General features: G+C 41.5%; 1 protein-coding gene across 1 annotated transcript; it reads left to right on the top strand.

The window, feature by feature from the left end:
• The first annotated feature begins 364 nt into the window (after positions 1-364).
• PTGER4 (prostaglandin E receptor 4) lies at positions 365-13,337 on the top strand. The gene is given in 4 exon segments (XM_047766570.1): positions 365-498; positions 957-1,878; positions 12,607-13,167; positions 13,169-13,337. Coding segments are annotated over 3 exon segments (1,470 nt in total). The 5' UTR covers positions 365-498; positions 957-999; the 3' UTR covers positions 13,199-13,337.
• The last annotated feature ends 7,418 nt before the right edge of the window (positions 13,338-20,755 follow it).

Raw genomic sequence — 20,755 nt, 5'->3', positions numbered from 1 at the left:
GCCCCAGGACAGAGCCTCAGGCCGAGTGGACCCCAAACCTCCTCCAGGGCGCTAGAAGCGGCCTCAGCTGCAGCCGCCAGCCCCGGTAGCCGCCTGCGCTTCCCTGGGCTGGGAAGGAGGCGGCCCGAGTCGGGGACAGGAGGCTCGGTGACACCTGCGCGAGAGGCCGCACACCTGAGCGCTGTCCGTCCGCGGACGAGACCTGAGAGCTCCGCAAAGCTTGGATCATCTTTGAAGAAACGAGAAAAAGAGAGAGAAACAATCCAAGATCGGGCTTCAGTGACCCATCCTGCTGCCTCTGGTTCTCCAAGTTTTTGAAAGCTGACCACTTGGACCCCGGAAATTTGGCAGCCACCGAGAGCAGGCTCTGAGAAGGCAAAGGCTGGGCAAGCTTCACATTGAGCGGGGCACGGCTGAGGGCAGGTTGAAGGCGTGTCCAGGACATCTGAGGCTTGACCCTGGGGGCTTGCTCAGCTGCCATCTCCGCGGCCACTACAGGTGAGGTAGGGTTGGGGACACTGAGCAGAGAGCAGTGGGTGGGCGCTCCTTAAGAGGAGCCTGGGAGGAAAGAGCTCGCTCACCAAATCAACTTCCATAACTTGTTTTCGTGAGACTTTTATTGACTCAGAATCTGTCGGGGAAATGAGCGAGCCACTTTTCCCTTGAGATAGGTCTTGTTCATTTTGGCAATGGTGTGAGTTGGGTTGGGGGAAGGAGGAGAGAATGGCAGTATCAACTAATAAATATTAATACCAGTAGAGTGGTGCTGGGGGCAGGACTTATCCGGAGTCTGGAGATTTCGCAGTAGCCTCAGTTGGTAAGTGGCTACAACCCACAATGTAGAATCGAGTTGCTCCGCTCACCCATCAGCATAGTATTTCTTGGGCGCGGGTCCGGCACCTTGCAAGTGGTAATTTCCACTCACCGTGTTTTTGCCTCTCTCCTACCATCCCCAGACCCAGCCTCGCACTCCAGGGCGGTGTACCGCCAGACACCACCATGGCCACCCCTGGGGCCAATGCATCCGCCCTGGCCTCTGACCGACCGAACGGCCCGGTGACCATCCCGGCGGTGATGTTCATCTTCGGGGTGGTGGGCAACCTGATAGCCATCGTGGTGCTGTGCAAGTCGCGCAAGGAGCAGAAGGAGACGACTTTCTACACATTGGTGTGCGGGCTGGCTGTCACCGACCTGCTGGGCACGTTGCTGGTGAGCCCGGTGACCATCGCTACGTACATGAAGGGCCACTGGCCCGGGGGCCCGGCGCTGTGCGAGTACAGCACCTTCATCCTGCTTTTCTTTGGCCTGTCCGGGCTCAGCATCATCTGCGCCATGAGTATCGAGCGCTACCTGGCCATCAACCACGCCTACTTCTACAGCCACTACGTGGACAAGCGGCTGGCGGGCCTCACTCTCTTCGCGGTCTACGCGTCTAATGTGCTCTTCTGCGCGCTGCCCAACATGGGCCTCGGCAGCTCGCGGCTGCAGTACCCGGACACCTGGTGCTTCATCGACTGGACCACCAACGTGACGGCGCACGCCGCCTTCTCCTACATGTACGCGGGCTTCAGTTCCTTCCTCATCCTGGCCACCGTGCTCTGCAACGTGCTGGTGTGCGGAGCGCTTCTTCGTATGCACCGCCAGTTCATGAGACGCACCTCGCTGGGCACTGAGCAGCACCACGCGGCTGCTGCCGCAGTCGCCGTGGCCCCCGCAACTTGCCGAGGGCCCCCGGCCGCCGCCTCCCCCGCCCTGCCGCGCCTCAGCGACTTTCGCCGCCGCCGGAGCTTCCGCCGCATCGCGGGTGCCGAAATCCAGATGGTCATCTTACTCATCGCCACCTCCCTGGTGGTGCTCATCTGCTCCATTCCGCTTGTGGTGAGTGGCTGGGGCCAGGGACCCCGCTCGACCCTTTTCCCGCATTCACCTACCACCTCCTTCTCCCACTCCCTCCCCTCCCTCTCATTCCTCCACCTCGGACACCTCTCCCCCTGATTGGGGCTGGGGTCCTCAGAGCAGGCCCCACATCTCTAGGCCGCGTCGCGAAAGAGATGTAGCAGGTGATTTTCCCTACACCGCCGAGTTTCTTTCCCCGAAAGCCTGGTTTCCTTTTTCTCCCGGGACAGTCCCTACCCCCTTGGTGCCTGACTTTGGCCATGAGCCTTCCGGGAACACCCGCTGCTCTCTGTCAGATGTGGAGGGGAAACCGCTGTAGTGTGACTTAGCCCCGTCCTCCCCACTGTCAAGGGCAGAATCCGAAACGTCAAAGGTGGTGCTCTCTTTGGTGTGCACTCCTTACAATAGCGTGCTTTTTAGTGTTTTGATTTATGTCGAGGTTTTTGGTAGCTCATGTAGAATTTTAGAGCTAGAAGAGATCTTGGATGCTTTCGGGTCTAGTCTAACTTCTGCACTTTACATAGGGAATGACTTGCTTAAAAATAACCTACCAGAACTTTGCTGTCAAGCTAAATTCCCTGCTCTTTACCATGCTGTATCCTGGGAAAAACATTTCGATGCACTTGTGGGTCATAATTCCTACATAGGCATGGCCCAGATTCAGGTTCCTTCATTCTGCCTAGGGGCCAGGAAAGCAAGGTTTCTCAGAGAGCCTATTAAGGACAGATTGATGTACATGGGTATTGATTTTGGATTCTCTACTGTGAGAGATAGAGTGCCATTCTAGAAAAATGGGGCTGGCTTTAGAGATGGTCATCTTATTCATTGCCAAGCCAAAGCCTTGCAACTTGTGATGAACCTCAGCCCCATCTGACTCCAAGCCCTGTTCCTGTACTATTATGTCATGTCTCCCTTCTAGAACACTCTAATTTTGGCCTTTGCAGCAGTATGTGTTTAAGTTTGGGTACACTTTATTTTCAGGACACTACTTTCTTTAATTTTGCCTTTGGATTAACTTTTAAAGTGTTATAAGCAGGAAGATTGAAAACCTACCTAGTTCTCCTCTTCTTTACCTATCCTTAAAACAGAATGCACTGAAAACCAAGGGGCAGATGCACATAACACTTCAGTGTTTCTCTTGAAAGCAACCAGTACCGAGTTTTTCCATTTCTCAAAACACCGCATTCCTGGAAATTCTAAACTACAAACTCAAAAAGTTTGTTTGTTTTCTTATTGGGAGCAAGAGAAAATAAAGGTAATAGGCTACTATTCCTTCCTTTCTCTTACTAGTACTATTCAAGGATCTTTAATATAAAAATATTATATCTCTGACAAAATTGACTGTAAATGGAAGGAACTTTGAAGTGGCTAAGAGCCAGCATACAGTAGCTTCTTGCCAATTTGTATAAACAGAAGGAAATATAATTGGCCAGAGGGTCTTTAAACCTTTCCAGGACCCAGTATAATTTATAGAGTTAATTGAGCCACATAAATATATTTTACTATTTGTAATGGCAACTCAGTAAAGTGAAATTTTGGAAGAAACACTCTGCTCCTGCTGGGGCTTCCTTCTGTGGCCTCTGCCTTATGTTTTACAGAACAGTAAATGCCAAAGTGAGTGGCTGTTATTTACAGAACATCTTTAAGGAACTGAAGAATTAAAGCTAGAAGCTTAGCAACTTGTATGTACTTTTAAAATGTGTTTTGGTTGGCGGTAAGCATATGAAGGTGTTCATTACCACACAGTCACAGACGAGTTGCTTTCAAGCCTCTTATGGGCTGAGATGGTAGATCTGACCCTACAGTGCAGGAGCCATTTATCACAAAGCCTTGAACATTATTTGAGAAGCTAGAGGCAAGAAATTATAGAAGCTGTATTTGTGGTTTGCAAATTAATCACATTTTTTAACTCACAAGGACTATCCATTCTACATAAAGTCATGTAGTAGATATTAAGTAATTTTACCCTGAAAATTGAAAATGGCTTAGTTGAGAAGTAATTACATAGACATATCTTTGTAAATAATGAATCATACAAGTAATAGTAACTTCAGTTTTTAACCTTTAGTTTTAGCTACTAGAATCTAATTTCAAAATCAATTTAATTGTAAGTTAATAATAAGAATGGTGGCACTGTACCCACCCACAGTTTAGCAATTACTGAAAGAATTAAATGGGAAATTTATCCACAACTATAGTCTTCCTTGGCTTACTTTTACAACTTTTTCTTTTGTTTCACGCTTCTCATATTCATATTGTAATTTAAAAGAAAGTTTCTGAACTCTGATGTTTAAGGCACTTGGATCTATCTTCAGATCCAAGGAAACTAATGAAGCATCTCTTTACCTTGATCAAATCAAATGGGTTGCAAATCCCATTTGAGGCAAATCAGACCCTTCCAAACATTTTAAATGCTTTGAAAATAATAGAGCAAATATGGTTTACATGGAATTCCACAAAGCTTGACTTAACAACATATAAGGAAAACATGCAGTCGCTACACAGCAGCCATGGTTTTTTTTTTTTGTTTGTTTGTCTTTTGGACACCAGGGAAGGAAAAAACCACAACTCTTAGAGGGCAGTTGATACTGAATTTTGTATCAAAAGTGAGTTTTAACTTGTTATGCAAAATACATACGTCTTATAAAGAGAACTTGGAATGGAAATTTGAGAAAGGTTGGAAAATTAGTAGTGGATGTGTAGGAACTGTGCCCAAAGTTGCAGAATTTTCTCAAGTGAGTCAAAAACAATGAGCAGAAAAGGTGTAAACACAATTGATGGGGAACAGTATATGACAAGGTTTAGTGAGGAGGCGGTGGTTGTCATTTTGTCTATTCTTCTGTCTGTAACCAGGCTCTGGTTTTTAAAATACAAGAGAAGCCAAAGAAATGAAAGAGGCTATGCTTAAGATAAATAAAAGAGATTGAACTTTTTAGAAATATGCAAGTGAGACAGCCTCCTAAGGTCTTGGTGTTAAATGCTGCAGCTGGATCAAGTCTGGTGCCTAATTTTGCAGTTACTAATATTACAATAACTATTATAATCCAATCTTTTGCCTCAGGGCTAAACAGTTACACCGTAGGATTTGAAAAGGCATTTTTTTCCCCATGCACAGGCAAGCAAGGTGGTATTTATTGCTTCCTTGTTTCTTTTATTTTCTTTCTCCTTACTCTGAAGCAGTAAGCAGTCATCTCTATTAGGGGTGGAATGGTCAATCTGATTTATCTTCTGCCTGGGTTGGGTGAAACTTAGAGGTCTTCAGGAAAATAGCTTCCTGTGAGTGTTTATTTGGTTGCTTACTATAAACAAGTTGTCTATATAAAACCTTCATCAGCATTTGATCAGAAAAGGTTTATTTGAGCAGTGGAAAACTGTAAATAGATACACTTTTGTTTCCCGCAGGCAGATTGGAAGTGGAATCTGAAATCCACCGATGGGGTTTCAGATGAGTGAAAATCACACTTAGAGGTACAGGAGCAAACCCGGGCACTGTTACAGCTGAACCTGAAGGACTTGATTATTTTTTCAAGTAAATTCAGCTCAATTAAAAAACAGCAATTCTGGGAGTTCCTGTTGGGGCTCAGCGGTAAAGTATCCGTGAGGCTGTGGGTTCAATTCCTGGCCCTGTTCAGTGGGAGAAGGATCTGGCGTTGCTGTGTGCTGTGGAGTAGGTCGCAGACGCAGCTTGGATCCCTTGGATCCCTTGTTGCTGGGGTTGGCAGCTACAGCTCCACTTCGACCCCTGGCCTGATATCTTCCGTATGCTGCTGGTGCTGCCCCCAAAAGCCAAAAAATAAAAATTTTTAAAAATAAAAATAAAGAACAGCAATTCCTGAAAGCAGTTTTTCAGTTATAACATAAAATTGCAGACCCACTAGTTGTACCTTGAAGACTGAGGAGCAGCACATAAAAGTAAGGTGTTTCCCTGCATCTCATCTGAGCCTTAAAAAAAGCTCTAGGGAGAAAAGTAGGGCTTGCAATATTTTTCTCTCTTTCTGCCCCTCGGATTCCTCAACTGCAGATGAAGACTTTCTAATCATTCTGTAACTTCCTTGGTGGCTGTGTGTGAGTCCTAGTCCAGTGCTCTTTTCACCATGCTTTGCTAACCTGTCAGGTCTTGGTTTTATGGAACATCTGCTAACAAGGTATTTCTCCTTTAGAGCTGAAGTGATTCTTAAAGGCTCCTATTAGAATGTTGACAATTAATGCTTAAAAAAACCAAACATTTCAGAAATAAATTTTCGATATACAGACTGACCTATAGAGATTTAAGAAACTTTCCTGCAGTTAAATGGCCAGTTTGTGATCCAGAGGGAAGGAGAACCTCATTCTCTTACACTACCACCCAGCCAAGAACTCTTTCCACTTTCCTTAGAGATTTTTTTTGTCACTTAAAAAAAAAAAAAAAGTGGTAAGAATTTCTAGTAACAGCTGTGTCAATTTTGGACTCTTCACAGGGCAGTTAGATAACTGAGCACATGCAGATCATTCCTTTCATCTTTCATGTACTTGGAACAGAACAAGGAGCACACACACAAATCTAGCTATAGGTCCTTGTCACTTAGTGGAAAGCACTTCTACTTTGACAGTCAATTACTAAATTAGTCTAATCAAAATTTCATCGTTCTTTTCAATTAGACACCCCCTGCCAACAGGTTAATCCTTAAACAAGAAAGTGCATGCTTTTGATACCGTGTCATTAACTATACTCCAAAGCTACCTCTAAGCTGTCGTTTTTAAATTATCGACATCTTCCACAGTGGCCAGGGTTCCACTATATTTGTACTAAGCACTTTCATAATTTGAACATAAACTATAAGGAGCCGAGAGGATTTGAACAGAGCGTGGGCATTTATCTTTACAGCACAGAGCCACCCTTATATAAGCTTTCCTGTCATCACATCTTCTTTTGAATTTATCATATTTTCTCCAAGTTATGTTCCAATACCCCTGAATGCTAATTTCTAATCATCCTCAAAAAGTTTAAAATAGTGTCACATTTGCCAATATTAATGACAAGCCACCTGCACAAATCTGCAGCTGCTAAAAAAATGGACTAACTTTTAAAGTTGCAAGAGACTATGTAAGTTGTTTGTATTCAGTGAATTCTTTTAAGGTATTCCTCCACCCACCTCCAACTCAGAGGTTCGGTTTTATCAACAGCACACTCTCTTCCAACACTGAAAACTGCCTGAGCATGTTTATTTGTGTAACATACAGAGCCTGTTGGACAAGAATTCCAGAAAAGTGCTTTTACCTCACCACGTGACACCGAAATATTGCTGTGGATCATCCCATCTTAATCTGGGGTTTCCCCCTTTGGGAAGATCAAATCAAGTAGTCTTTAAAGTGAGATAGAGATTGCTAGTTTTTTTCCCCAAACCCACAGAGTGTGTGGAGCTTTGTTTATGTTTGTCTTCTTTTTCTCTACTTCAAGTCAGTCAGTCTCCTTTGAGAACAGGCTGCAAAGGAAAACTCATTCGTCTTGATTTTTTTTTCAAATGATTTGACCAGCTAAAATGATTTGATCATTCTTTGGAGAATTGTTTTTACCTGAATTTGGAATGTTGCTTTTCATACTCATCTTCATTGCTACCCTGTGAGCTCCCCTTTCCTGAAAAGACATTAATGACCAGGTTCAGTAACTTATATTAGTGGGAAGCTCCCCCCTCTCATGGAACCCCCAAATAAGTCTTTCTTTGTCAAAATTAATTACTGCTGTGCATGAAATGAGCCACAAAGATGATTTTTTTCCTTGCTTCCCATCACCTTTGATTATGAAGTCCAATTATTAATTTTTCTACAACACTCTGACTTTTCTTAAAAGTCATAGAAGTTTAAACATTAAATGGTAACTCCTAATACATTCCTTTAAATAGCTACAAATTTCATTCCTTCTGTATCCACTTCAGCTGTTCAAAATTTTTCCTCCTTTCAGTGGGAACATGTTTTCCCTGAGGAAGTGGTGGGAGAAGCAACTAGCAATAAAACATTTCAGTGTTAAAAATTTGAGAAATTCAAAGTTTAGATTTAACCAGTATTCTGTTCGGAGAGTCTTGGAGGTGGCGAGGCAAAATGCCTCTTAGGGAGGCAAGAACTCCCAAGTGGAGCAATACTGCCACCTAGAGGGTGTAAGCCTCAAAATCACACAAATCCTGATGTAAGTTTTTTCCTAAGACTTGATGCTAACAGATTTCAATCCATCATTTCTTTTATCTTTAGGAACATACTAAGTGATGTGAGTAAAATATAGACCTCATACTTTTTTGTTGTTTTTTTTTCTTTTTTTTCCCTAGACCTCATACTTTTTACAAATAATTCCATTGTCAGGAAATCATTCTTAAACAAAACAACCAGGTCTAAGTAACACTTCATCTGAGAAAAGGTCAGTAAACCTGAGGGAATCTCTCAGTGCCCAGGTACAGCTGAGATTCCCAATAAAGATTATGGTAGGAAGAAACCAAGATGCTTTTGTAAAGATGGAAAATCAGTCATACTTTGTCTTGATAGTATCATTTATCTAAGCGGTTTCTAAAAGTATTACAAGAGTAGTCATCATACACTGCTGTTCACTTTAGTTCAGTTTTTTTAATTTAGCTGTCTTCCAGAGATCAAGGTAATAATTTCATCTTAGAGCCATTGAACCATTTTATTCTATGAGATTTACAGGACTATATATAATTCCTAATCCAAAACATTTAGGACAAGATTGTTTTAAATTCAGAACATCTTGGCTTTTAGAAAATTAATTATGACAGAACACAATAGAAGACAAAATGAGAAAAAGAGAACATATATACACGCACATATATACATATATATGTATATACACACAAATATACACATATACATATATATAGATAGATATCTATGTATACATACATATAGATATCTATATATGTATATATTACACATATATACATTATATATACATTATACATACATACATATAGATATCTATATATATATGTTATATATGTATATATGTATGACTGGGTCACCTTGCTGTACAGTAGAAATTGGCACAACATTGTAAATCAACTATAATTTTAAAGAAAAAAAAAAGAAAGGTAATTTAGTAATATACTGTATAACATATAATAGCCCCATCAGAACTGGAACAAAATACAGGAATATTCACACTAAGTGGAATAAGTAAAATTAGAAATAGCCTCATGGTCTAGTAAGTTCAGGTTCTACAGCCAAAAACAAAACAAAATAAAATAAATAACACAACAACAACAACTTCTTGATAAAGGATTATAGACCTGTAGTTGGTTAAGGTCTAAATTCCAGTGTAGAAAGAAATAGAAATACAGTTACACCTCACTGATCTAGCATCACCTAGAAATAAGATTTGTAGAAGTTTTGCAGATTAATGAAATTTAAACATTTTAGACTTCTTTTTATCCAATTTGTCATAAATCTTTCTAAAATATCCCTACTCTTTCTTAGTGATTCATACACCATGAATATTAATTACTATACTGTGTGGTAAAGGGGCAATGTCAACTCTTATTAAAGTTAGAGATATTTTCCCCTGGTTAAATGGTTCCAGCTATACTTGTATGAATTCTTTCTCCTTTTCATCATTTTTAAAGCATCCTCCTTGGCTGTGTGACTCACCTCTTCTCTCTAACCTAAAAAGATTACTAAAGACAAGTAATAATTATCAAATAACTACTAAAGACAGGTGAATATTATCTTAAAATCACAATTTTTATATGAATTACAGTGAGATTTTTATATAAAAGATCCTGGTGGAATTAGAAGACCCAGACATCATCATAATCATCCTTTAAGAGTAAAATTTGCATTTTTTTTTGGTTTATATATATAGAAAGACATAATTGACCTATAACATCATATGTGTTTCAAGTCCACAACATAATCTTTGTATATATTGTAAAATAATCACCACAATAAGTCTAATTAACATCCATCATCACACATAGTTATAAAATGTTTATCTTATGATGAGAGCTTTTAAGATCTATACTTTAAGAGTTAATGTGAGTGTACATTTAACAAGCAGACTGACAGAACAAATTAGTGGTTACCAGTGGGGAGAGGGAAGCGGGAAGGGCAATATAGAGGTAGAGGATTAAGAGATACAAACTCTTGGGTACAAAATAAGGTACAACACAGGGAATATAGCCAACACAGCCAATATAGCCAATAACTGTAAGTGGAGTATAACTTCAAGAAGTTGTGAATCATTATATTGTACACCTGTAACCTGTAACATCAACTACACTTCAATTAAAAAAGAAAGAAAACAGTAACAAGTGCTTTTTCCTCTAAAGAATAAAATGCTAGTCTTCCTTAAGTTTATACAAATTCATACCTTTTTCATTGAGTCATGTGAAGTTCCCAGAAGTTAGCCTATCATTTCATTCATCCATGAACTTTGCACATAGAATTACTTTATTTAAAATGCTACGTCTTTCCTTCTAAACTTAGCAAACCCCCACTTGCCCATCAAAACTTGTCCAAACTTCTCTCCCCCGGGAAGCATCTTCTGAACCCTCCTCCCCAGGTCTGGACTGACTGTGCCCCCTGTACATACCTCTCATTATTTATTCACCCCTAGTAATAGCTGATCTACCTTCCTGTCTTCTGCACTGTCTTCAAGTGTATGGTCTTTAATGCAACTTTAATGCAACCCAGAACCTATCACAATACCTAACATACAAGAAGGGCTCACTGCTACATGATGAAATGCATCAAAAAATATGAGGAGGAGTTCCTGTGGTGGCGCATTGGTTAACGAATCCGACTAGGAACCATGAGGTTGCAGGTTCGGTCCCTGCCCTTGATCAGTGGGTTAACGATCCGGCGTTGCCATGAGCTGTGGTGTAGGTTGCAGATGCGGCTCAGATCCCGTGTTGCTGTGGCTCTGGTGTAGGCTGGTGGCTACAGCTCCAATTGGACCCCTAGCCTGGAAACCTCCATATGCCGCGGGAGCGGCCCAAGAAATAGCAAAAAGACAAAAAAAAAATGAGGAAATAAGTGACTATAGTGAGAGTAAAAAATTTTAACTGCCAACAAGACTCCAAAACAGCGAAAAAATTATTGGGGTCTCCATGTGTTTACTACATTTACGCCCTCCTGGCCTGTGCTGGGCTGGTGTACCCCTTGCCTCAAATAGCTCAGACTGTGCTAGAATGAACTGTCATTCCTGCTGATGGCTATTGGCTATTTACTGGTTCAAATGCTCTAGAGGTATAAAGGATGGATGGATTCACTGAGTGGCAGTCCTTGGGCAAACACTATAGTTCCCAAGCAGCAGTGAGCCACCGAAGGTTTAACAGCTGAGTAGCATAATTGGATCTGCACTTTATTTTATTTTATTGATTGATTGATTTTTTTATTTTTTATTTTTTTTGGCTTTTTTGCCATTTCTAGGGCCGCTCCCTTGGCATATGGAGGCTAGGGATCTAATCGGAGCTGTAGCCACCAGCCTACGCCAGAGCCACAGCAACTCGGGATCCGAGCCACGTCTGCAACCTACACCACAGCTCACGGCAACACCGGATCCTTAACCCACTGAGCAAGGCCAGGGATCTAACCTGCAACCTTATGGTTCCTAGTCGGATTCGTTAACCACTGAGCCACGATGGGAACTCCGGATCTGCATTTTAGAAATAATCTGGTGGCAGTTTGAAGGATGAATTGAAGTGCACAGGAATTGAAGGTGGGAAAGCTAGTTTTGTGGCTGAAGCCATAATCCAAGTGAAGAATGCTGTTAAGAAAACAGGAAAGATTTTCTTTTTTTCTTCCTTCTTATAGTTGTCTTAAGGAAAAGGTTTTTGAAGGAAGAGTTGAAAACACTGGGTGATTATTATAACTGGGGAACAGACTCATATACAGGGGAAAAAATACTACTCTGGATGATAGGAGATTCAGATGTTGATTTAAAAGTTTCCAGGCTATTCTTTTTAGACTCTAAAATAAAGGAATTTCTGGGCTCTTCTATGATTAGATGATTAGATAATTTTGACTTCCAAAATAAGTTACATTTGGAGTTCCCATTGTGGCGCAGCAGAAACGAATCAGACTAGGAACCATGAGGTTGTGGGTTCAATCCCTGCTCTGCCTGGCTCAGTGGGTTAAGGATCTGGCGTTGCCGTGAGCTGTGGTGCAGGTGACAGATTCGGCTCAGATCTGGTATTGCTGTAAGCCGCCAGCAGCTGTAGCTCCGATTCAACCCCTAGCCTGGGAACCTCCATATACCGCAGGTGTGGCCCTAAAAAGCAAAAAAAAAAAAAAAAAAAAAAAGTTACATTTAAATATATACAAAGCCAATTGGCACAAGAGAAATGAGTGCCTACTGAGGGAAAAAAAAAAAGATACTTCATTAGAATTACAAAAACTTTAAAGCACTCACAGAAATGAAGTTAATAAAATTATTCTCCAGGGAACTTCATGCATATGTTACCTGTACAGACACTGCATTTTTTTATACCATCTTAGATCTAGGGAAGATATTCATAAGGTAGTTAGAAATATATTCAAGTTGCACTAACTTGAAACATAAATATTAATTGGTTTTTCTGAGGCTTATTGTGGATGCTGCTCTTTCTCAGCACTTCTTAACAAAAAAGAGGGCAGCTACCTAATAGCTGTTAGGTACTGTTAGACTTTGCATGTAATGCTTTCCCACTTGATTAACGACAGGCACTCAATGTGGGCATCTCATTTCCTCAGGTGCGGGTGTTCGTCAACCAGTTATATCAGCCAAGTTCGGAGCGAGTCATCAGCAAAAACCCGGATTTGCAGGCCATCCGAATTGCTGCTGTGAACCCCATCCTGGACCCCTGGATATACATCCTCCTGCAGAAGACGGTCCTCAGTAAAGCGATCGAGAAGATCAAGTGCCTCTTCTGCCGCATTGGCGGGTCACGCAGAGAGCACCCGGGACAGCACTGCTCAGACAGCAGAAGGACATCCTCAGCCATGTCTGGCCACTCGCGCTCCTTCCTCTCACGGGAGCTGAAGGAGGTCAGCAGCACGTCTCAGACCCTCCTCTACATGCCAGACCTCAGTGAAAATGGCCTTGGAGGCAGGAATTTGCTTCCGGGTGTGCCTGGCATGGGCCTGACCCAGACAGACAGCACATCGCTCAGGACTCTGCGGGTATCAGAGACTTCAGACTCCTCCCAAGGGCAGGACTCGGAGAGTGTCTTGCTAGTGGACGAGGTTGCTGGGAGTTGCAGGGCTGTGCCTGCCCCAAAGGGGAGCACCCTGCAAGTCCCCTTTCCCAATGAAAACACTGAACTTAACAGAAAAATGTATATAGTAGCTAAGGAAAGAAATACAGTACTATTTCTGGAAGCTTCTAACATCCTGTGCATTAGACACATAAATGAAGTGTTTCGCCATACTCAGAAGGGCTCTTTTCATCCTGCAACGCACATTAGAGAGCATCCCGGCTTTTGAGCACTTTTCAGACAATCCAGTTGATTCCTGTGGGTCTCAAGGTCTGAAGCACATCAGTTGCCACCTCACTATGACACAGGATTTTGGTCACAACTTGATAGTGGGGAGATCGACCCTCAGTTTTTCTACTTGATGGGAGGATGGCATAAGTTCTGCTGTTTCATAACATCAAGAGCTTTATATCTGGCACACAGTAGAAGGCCAGGTACAGAAAGGCTCTATTCCAATAAACTGTAAGGAGTATCTTGTGGATGATTTAAGTGTCTCACTAAAGCATGAAATGTGAATTTTATTGTTGTAAATATGGTTTAAAGTATTTAAAATATTTTCTTCTCTGTGAGAAGGTTTGTTGTTAATACAAAGTATAATGAAATTATGGTAACCCCTCTCCCCCTAGTATACCAGCTGAAGTTGCAGATGTTAGACATTTTTCATAACCAAGTTCAGGCCATGGTGTTGAAAATTCATAGTGAAAGTCATATCTATTAAAAAGATATAAATTTTTAAAAGAAAGAGTTTGGCACTATTAAAGGAATAAAGCAAAATACTATTTAAGACATGAACATTACAGACCAAAATATTGAAGGTATTTCCCAAGCTATGTATAATACATAGCGAAAAACTTTTAGTGATGCTGCATGTATTTATCCAGAAAACTGTGATTTCAGGAGAACCTAACATGCTGGTAAATATTTTGTACCTTTGTCCCCACTAGCTGATACTTTTTAAAATGTAACATAAATTTTAAAAAGTCTTTAATAAGTAACCCATAACTGAAGTGTATAATATAAAAATTAAAAGTCTAAATATGCAGCTTGTTCTCCCCCTAAAAGTGTGCATAGTTTTACTTTCCTAAGGGATGATCTAGAATATTCTTTAAAATTTAAGAAAAAGGCAGATTGCACCATGAAGGGCTTCACTTGGGGACGTGGAAGGATTGATTAAATCAGCTTTTCACAGATATCATAAAAGTTTAACAACAGCAGGGGTGCAGAATTTGGGCTTATGAAGGTCACTTTCTAAAGATTTTGTGTGCCAGCCGGTAATGTACACATATTTGAAAGACCTTTCTCAAAGAAATATTAAGCATGTTTTGTTGCTTAAAGTGTTTTTGTGAATTGCTCAGTTGTAATTAAATTCTGAGCCTAGTAGTGATGTGGTTTTAAGAAGCAGTTGTACCAACTGAAATTATTTTGGAGATTATAATAAATAAATACACTCAATCTGAGTTCCATATCATCAGTTTTTGGAAAACCTGTGTGATTTTTATTTTGTTTCAGGTCATCCTCTATATCTTTTTAAATTGAAATATTTAAAATTTTTTATTTTAAAATGATGTCAGAGGTAGAGAAAAGTTGCAGTAATAGTACAAAGCCTTGGACCCACTTACTAAGGTGTGGTATTTAGAAATCAAGAACTGGGAGTGAAGTGTACTCCAAATTACCAGTTTGTATGAGTGGAAGGGGAGACAATATTATGCCCAACTTGCTATAGGTAGAGAATCCAAATATTTATTATTTTAAAATTAGCATACACTTATGGCCCTTCCTACTTGTAAATTGTCTAGATCAGTACTTTTCAAACTTTAGCAGAAGTCATCAGAGTCATCTGAAAAGTTTGTGAAAACACAAAGCTTCTAATTCAGTAGGTTTGGTGTATATCTGGGTGAAGCTGAGGCTGCCAGTATGAGGACATACTTTGAGTTATCAACAGTCCCCAGAAGTGAGGTCATGACGTTCTATTTGCAGGTTTGTTTTTTTGTTTGTTTGTTTGTTTTGTTTTTTAATGGCTGCACCCACGGCCTACAGAAGTTCTCAGGCCAGGGCCTAAATCCAAGTACCAGCTGCAACCTAGACCACAGCTGTGGCAATGCTGGATCCTTTTACCCACTATGCTGGGTTGGGAATTGAACCCACACCTCTGCAGCAACCTGAGCCTAACTCTTAATCTACTGTACCACAGCGGGAATTCCATATTTGCAGGGGTTTTTTTAAAGATTTTTTTTTTTGGATGATGTCAGAAAAACAAGACTGTCAAAATCACGCCTGGTAATTTTCCGCTGAGGTAGGGATAGCTCAGAAAAGACCATCTGGCTCAAACCTCTAAAATGTTCTATTTCACCATGCTAACCAATGACTCAGAAACAATGTTTTCAGAAAATATTTTACTCGTGTAAGATGATTCTGTTTTTCTTCCAAGTATATGGGCAATGAGACAACATCTAGATTTATATATATTCATCACTTGTGTTCATGGGGGAAAAAACAAAGCCTCATTCAGAAGCTAAGTCTTTTTTTAAAAAAATAAAATTCACGTATAATCAAATTTGCTGTGTAAAATATTTTAGCACATTCACAGAATGCAACCATAACTGCTATCTAATTCCAGAACATATTCATCATCCCCAAAAGAAACCACATACTTATTTGCAGTCACTCCCAATTCATGCTACTCCTAGCCCCTGGCAACCACTATGTCTCTATGGATTTGACTATTTTGGACATAAATGGAATCATACAATATGTGGCCTTTAAAATATTTTCAAGATGTGAAGTTCCTTTTGTTGGTGCAGAGGAAATGAATCTAACTGGTAACCATGAGGCTGCGGATTTGATCCCTAGCTTCACTCAGTGGGTCGGGAGTCTGGCATTGCCGTGAGCTGTGGTGTAGGTTGCAGACACGGCTTGGATCCCACGTTGCTGTGGCTGTGGTATAGGCTGGCAGCTGTGGCTCCAATTTGACCCCTAGCCTGGGAAACTCTATATGCCACAGGTGCGGCCCTAAAAAGCAAAAGAAAAAAAATATATTTTCAAGGCTCATCAATGTTGTAGCATGAATAAGTACTTCATTCTGATTTATGATTGAATAGTATTTCATTGTGTGGATATACTTCATTTTGCTTATCCTTGCCATCAGTTGGGCGTTTGGGTTGATTCCGTTATTTGGCTGTTATTAATAATGCTGATAGCCACAGCTGTGCACAAGTTTTTGTGTAAACATGTTTTCAATTCTCTATATACCTGGGAGTGAAACTGCCAGGTCATACATTAACTACATGTTTAATTTTTTGAGGACCTGCCAAAGATCTTCCCAAGTGACTGCCCTATTTCACATTCCCACTAGCAATGCACAAGGGTTTCAAGTTCTCCACATCCTCATCAATAATTGTTATTGTCTTTTTAAATTATTATAGTCATCCTAATGGGTATGAAATGGTGTCTCACAGTGGTTTTGATTTGCATTTCCCTAGTGACAAATAATGTTGAGAATCTTTTCATACACTTACTGGCTGTTTGTATAACTCCTCTGGAGAAAAGTCTATTCAAATCATTTGTGCATTTTAAAACTGGATTATATGTCGGCACTAGTTAGCTAGGGCTACTGAAACGAACTACCACAGACTAGGTGGCTTCAACAATACAAATTTATTTCTCACAGTCCTGGAGGTTGAAGGTCCAAGATCAAGGAGCTGGCAAATTCGGTTTTTCCTAGGACCTCTCTCCGTGGCTTGCAATGGCTGCCTTGCTGCTGTGTCACCACATGGACTTCTCTGTACACATGCATCCCTGGTGTTTCTTTACTTTAACAGAAGCTGATCACAGTGGATTAAGTCCTACTGGTAGGACCACATTTAACCTTAACTCCATAAAGGCCCCATCACCAAAGATAGAGACACTGGGGGGTGGGGCTTTACCACATGAATTTCAGGGGAATACCATTCAGTCTATAACAATGCCTTTTTATCGCTGAGTCTAGCTTATTCTAAAATAACAGCCACAGGAAGAAAAACTTCAGCACTGTTCACCATCTATTCGACATTTATGATCATACTTACCAACTAGGTTATGCAAAGACAGTTTTTACTGTGGGAAATTTTTTTCAGACCACTTAGAGCATCAAACTTTCTGTGCAGGGAAGTTCTGACTGTCTTAACTGGCTAGTTAAATCCTACCTGGTCCCAGTAGGTTATAGCAGACAGGAAGACAATTTTAACACCACCTTATAATCTTTAAAAGACAATCTCATAATCTAAACCAACCAGATCAAGTGTGTTAGAGAAGATTGTGATATTGGTACAGATACTAAAGGGGTACTTTGACCAGACAATAGAAGGCAAGAGTCATTTTCCAAAGTACAGACACCCCTTTCCAGTTTCTTTTCTTTTTTCTTTTTTTTTTTCTTTTTGTCTTTTTGCCATTCTTGGGCCATTCCTGTGGCATATGGAGGTTCCCAGGCTAGGGGTCCAACCGGAGCTATAGCCACTGGCCTACACCAGAGCTACAGCAACACGGGATCCAAGCCACATCTGCAACCCACACCACAGCTCACGGCAATGCCAGATTCCCCAACCCACTGAGCAAGGCCAGGGATTGAACCTGCAACATCATGGTTCCTAGTCAGATTCGTCAACCACTGCGCCATGACGGGAACTCCCCCCTCTCCAGTTTCTCACTGGAGCCACAAACATGAAGGGCCATGGAAAAATCAAGGCATGGTGGTATATACTGCTAGTTATATGCCTTTGGCCTTAGACTTTAATGCACAAACATCTGCATTACACAAAATGTTCAGTTTTCCCAAACTACTTGTAACAGTTTCAGAAAAAAGCCAGCCATCAAGTTTGCTCTTTCCTCTGCTCCACCCACGCCCAGCCCTGCCTCACCACTACCTTCCCACTACAACCACCACCACCACCATCACCACCAAACTGGAGTCTAAGATGCGGCAAGTGTGATCTCATGATTGCCCTCCAGGTATACCAGAAATGGAACCAGAGAAAAAGAGACTCAGCAAGAGTACATTTAACCCTATTGTTTACCCTGGAGCTGCCCTGGGCCACCCCTTGGGCTTTAACCTTAGGCTGGAAGTGCTTTGGAAAAGAAGAAAAGGAGAAAGACGGTTGGTCTTTTTGTCCGTATGTCACTATCATTTATTCATAGCCTTACATTTACTCCTCCAGGTCATCCACCCCATTCTACACCACGGAAGACAGAGGAGCACACCAGACATACCTGTGTCCTAGCAACTTTCAACCACGGCAAGTCCACACACTAAAATCTGAACAATTAGGTAAAGATTGCTCTTTCTTGAGCTCAATACAAGAGGCAAAGAGACTTCCAAGAACAATGATGAAAAGGAACTCAAGGCAGCAGCTCTGCGGCGGAATGCAGTAAAACCAGGCTGAAGTAGGAGAGGGGGCTCTAGGATGTCTCTTGGGAAAGAAAGATGAAAGAAAGAAGGAATGGAAGGAAGAAAGGAAGGGAGGAGGGAGGGAAAGAAGGAAAAATTTTATAGTTCTGAAAATATCAAGTATGCTTTAGAAACTCTAATACATTGTTGGTGGGATAAAAAATTGATAGAATCCTTTTGAAAAAAATGAACTTGGCTTTATTTACTGAAGTTCAGGATGTACACAACATCAATACAAATAATAACTGCAGGGATTGAAACATATATGTCTCAATGAGCATGACTTCACAATGATACAAAAACAAAACAAAAACATCACCTTCCAAAGGTGCTAGAGAACCAACCTATGATCTTGAAAAGAGCTAAATCAAGGGAAAGAACAAAGCCTCCACAACATAAACTGCCTGTACTACATAAACTGTTTCCAAGGTAACAAAATGGTTGATGAGGGGAAGGTTTTAGTAGCAAAAGTCCAACAATTACCACCATTTTGTAGCCTCTAATGAAATGATGGATCTAGGCAATAGTCCATGGCTGTTGACATTACAAGTAGAAAGAAATAGCCATAAATATTTAGCTTCTAGTCTAAGTACCTAAAGCCACCCATGATGTATTTTTGTCAGAAGGTTGAAGGAATCTAACCAGTTTATAGATAATGTAGGTAAACAGGAACATTAATGACATTAGGTGAGATGCAATAAACCAATAAAAATGTGGAAAGTTCAGGAGTTCCTGTCGTGGCTCAGTGGTTGATGAGTCCAACTAGGAACCATGAGGTTGCAGGTTCAATCCCTGGCCTTGCTCAGTGGGTTAAGGATCCGGCGTTGCCATGAGCTGTGGTATAGGTTGCAGATGCGGCTCGGATCCCGAGTTGCTGTGGCTCTGGTGTAGGCTGGTGGCTACAGCTCCGATTGGACCCCTAGCCTGGGAACCTCCTTATGCCACAGGAACGGCCCTAGAAAAGGCAGAAAAAACCAAAAACCAAAAACAAAACAAAACCAAAAAAAGTGGAAAGTTCTAAAGGACAAATGACTTAGTTTTTTAAAATAAATTGCAAGGGGAAAAAAGGAAGGGGAAACTACAGATTATAAAGACTAAGAGACATAACAATGCAAAGAGCAGAGATTTTTCTTTTTTGGATCCTAGTTTAATCAACGCATACTATCACTTGATGTAACACAATTGACAAGTTCTACACTACAGCTATTATTATTATTATTATTATTAGTCTTTTGTCTTTATAGGGCTGCACCCACAGCGTATGGAGGGTCCCAGGCTAGGGGTCTAATTGGAGCTGTAGCTGCCAGCCTATGCCAGAGCCACAGCAACACGGGATTCCAGCCGCATCTGCAACCTACACCACAGCTTACGGCAATGTCGGATCCTTAACCCACTGAGCAAGGCCAGGGGTCGAACCTGCAACCTCATGGTTCCTAGTTGGACTCATCAACCACTGAGCCACGACAGAAACTCCCACTGTAGCTATTTTTGAAAATTAATTTGTAATTTAAAACCTTCACCAAGGAGTTCCCGTCGTGGCGCAGTGGTTAACGAATCTGACTAGGAACCATGAGGTCACGGGTTCGGTCCCTGGCCTTGCTCAGTGGGTTAACGATCCGGCGTTGCCGTGAGCTGTGGTGTAGGTTGCAGACGCGGCTCGGATCCCGCGTTGCTGTGGCTCTGGCGTAGGCCGGTGGCTACAGCTCTGATTCAACCCCTAGCCTGGGAATCTCCATGTGCCGCGGGAGCGGCCCAAGAAATAGCAACAACAAACAACAGACAAAAGACAAAATAAAATAAAATAAAATAAAACCTTCACCAAGAGAAAATGCTAGGTCTTGGTGACAACACTTGTATTGAACACTTCTATTAAACGCTACTGAATAAAATAACACATCAATAGAAATTCTTTGAGAAAAAAGTAGGTGGAAATATTTTTCAACCTTTATCTTTTTATTTTTTTCGGCTTTCTAAATTTTTTTTTTGTCTTTTTTGGGCTGCACCGTGGCACATAGAGGTTCCTAAGCCAGGGATCGAATCAGAGCTACAGCTGCCAGCCTACACCACAGGCACAGCAACTTGGGATCCGAGCTGCATCTGCGACTTACACCATAGCTCATGGCAATGCTAGATCCTTAACCCACTGAGCAAAGCCAGGAATCAAACCAGCATCCTCATGGATACTAGTAGGTTTCATTACCTGGTGAGCCACAGCGGGAACTCCCTC

This window comes from Phacochoerus africanus, chromosome 1 (genome assembly GCF_016906955.1).
Source record: "Phacochoerus africanus isolate WHEZ1 chromosome 1, ROS_Pafr_v1, whole genome shotgun sequence".
NCBI classification, from domain to species: Eukaryota; Metazoa; Chordata; class Mammalia; order Artiodactyla; family Suidae; genus Phacochoerus; species Phacochoerus africanus.
The sequence above is the reverse complement of the archived record's forward strand: the minus strand, read 5'-3'. Positions and strand labels throughout refer to the sequence as shown.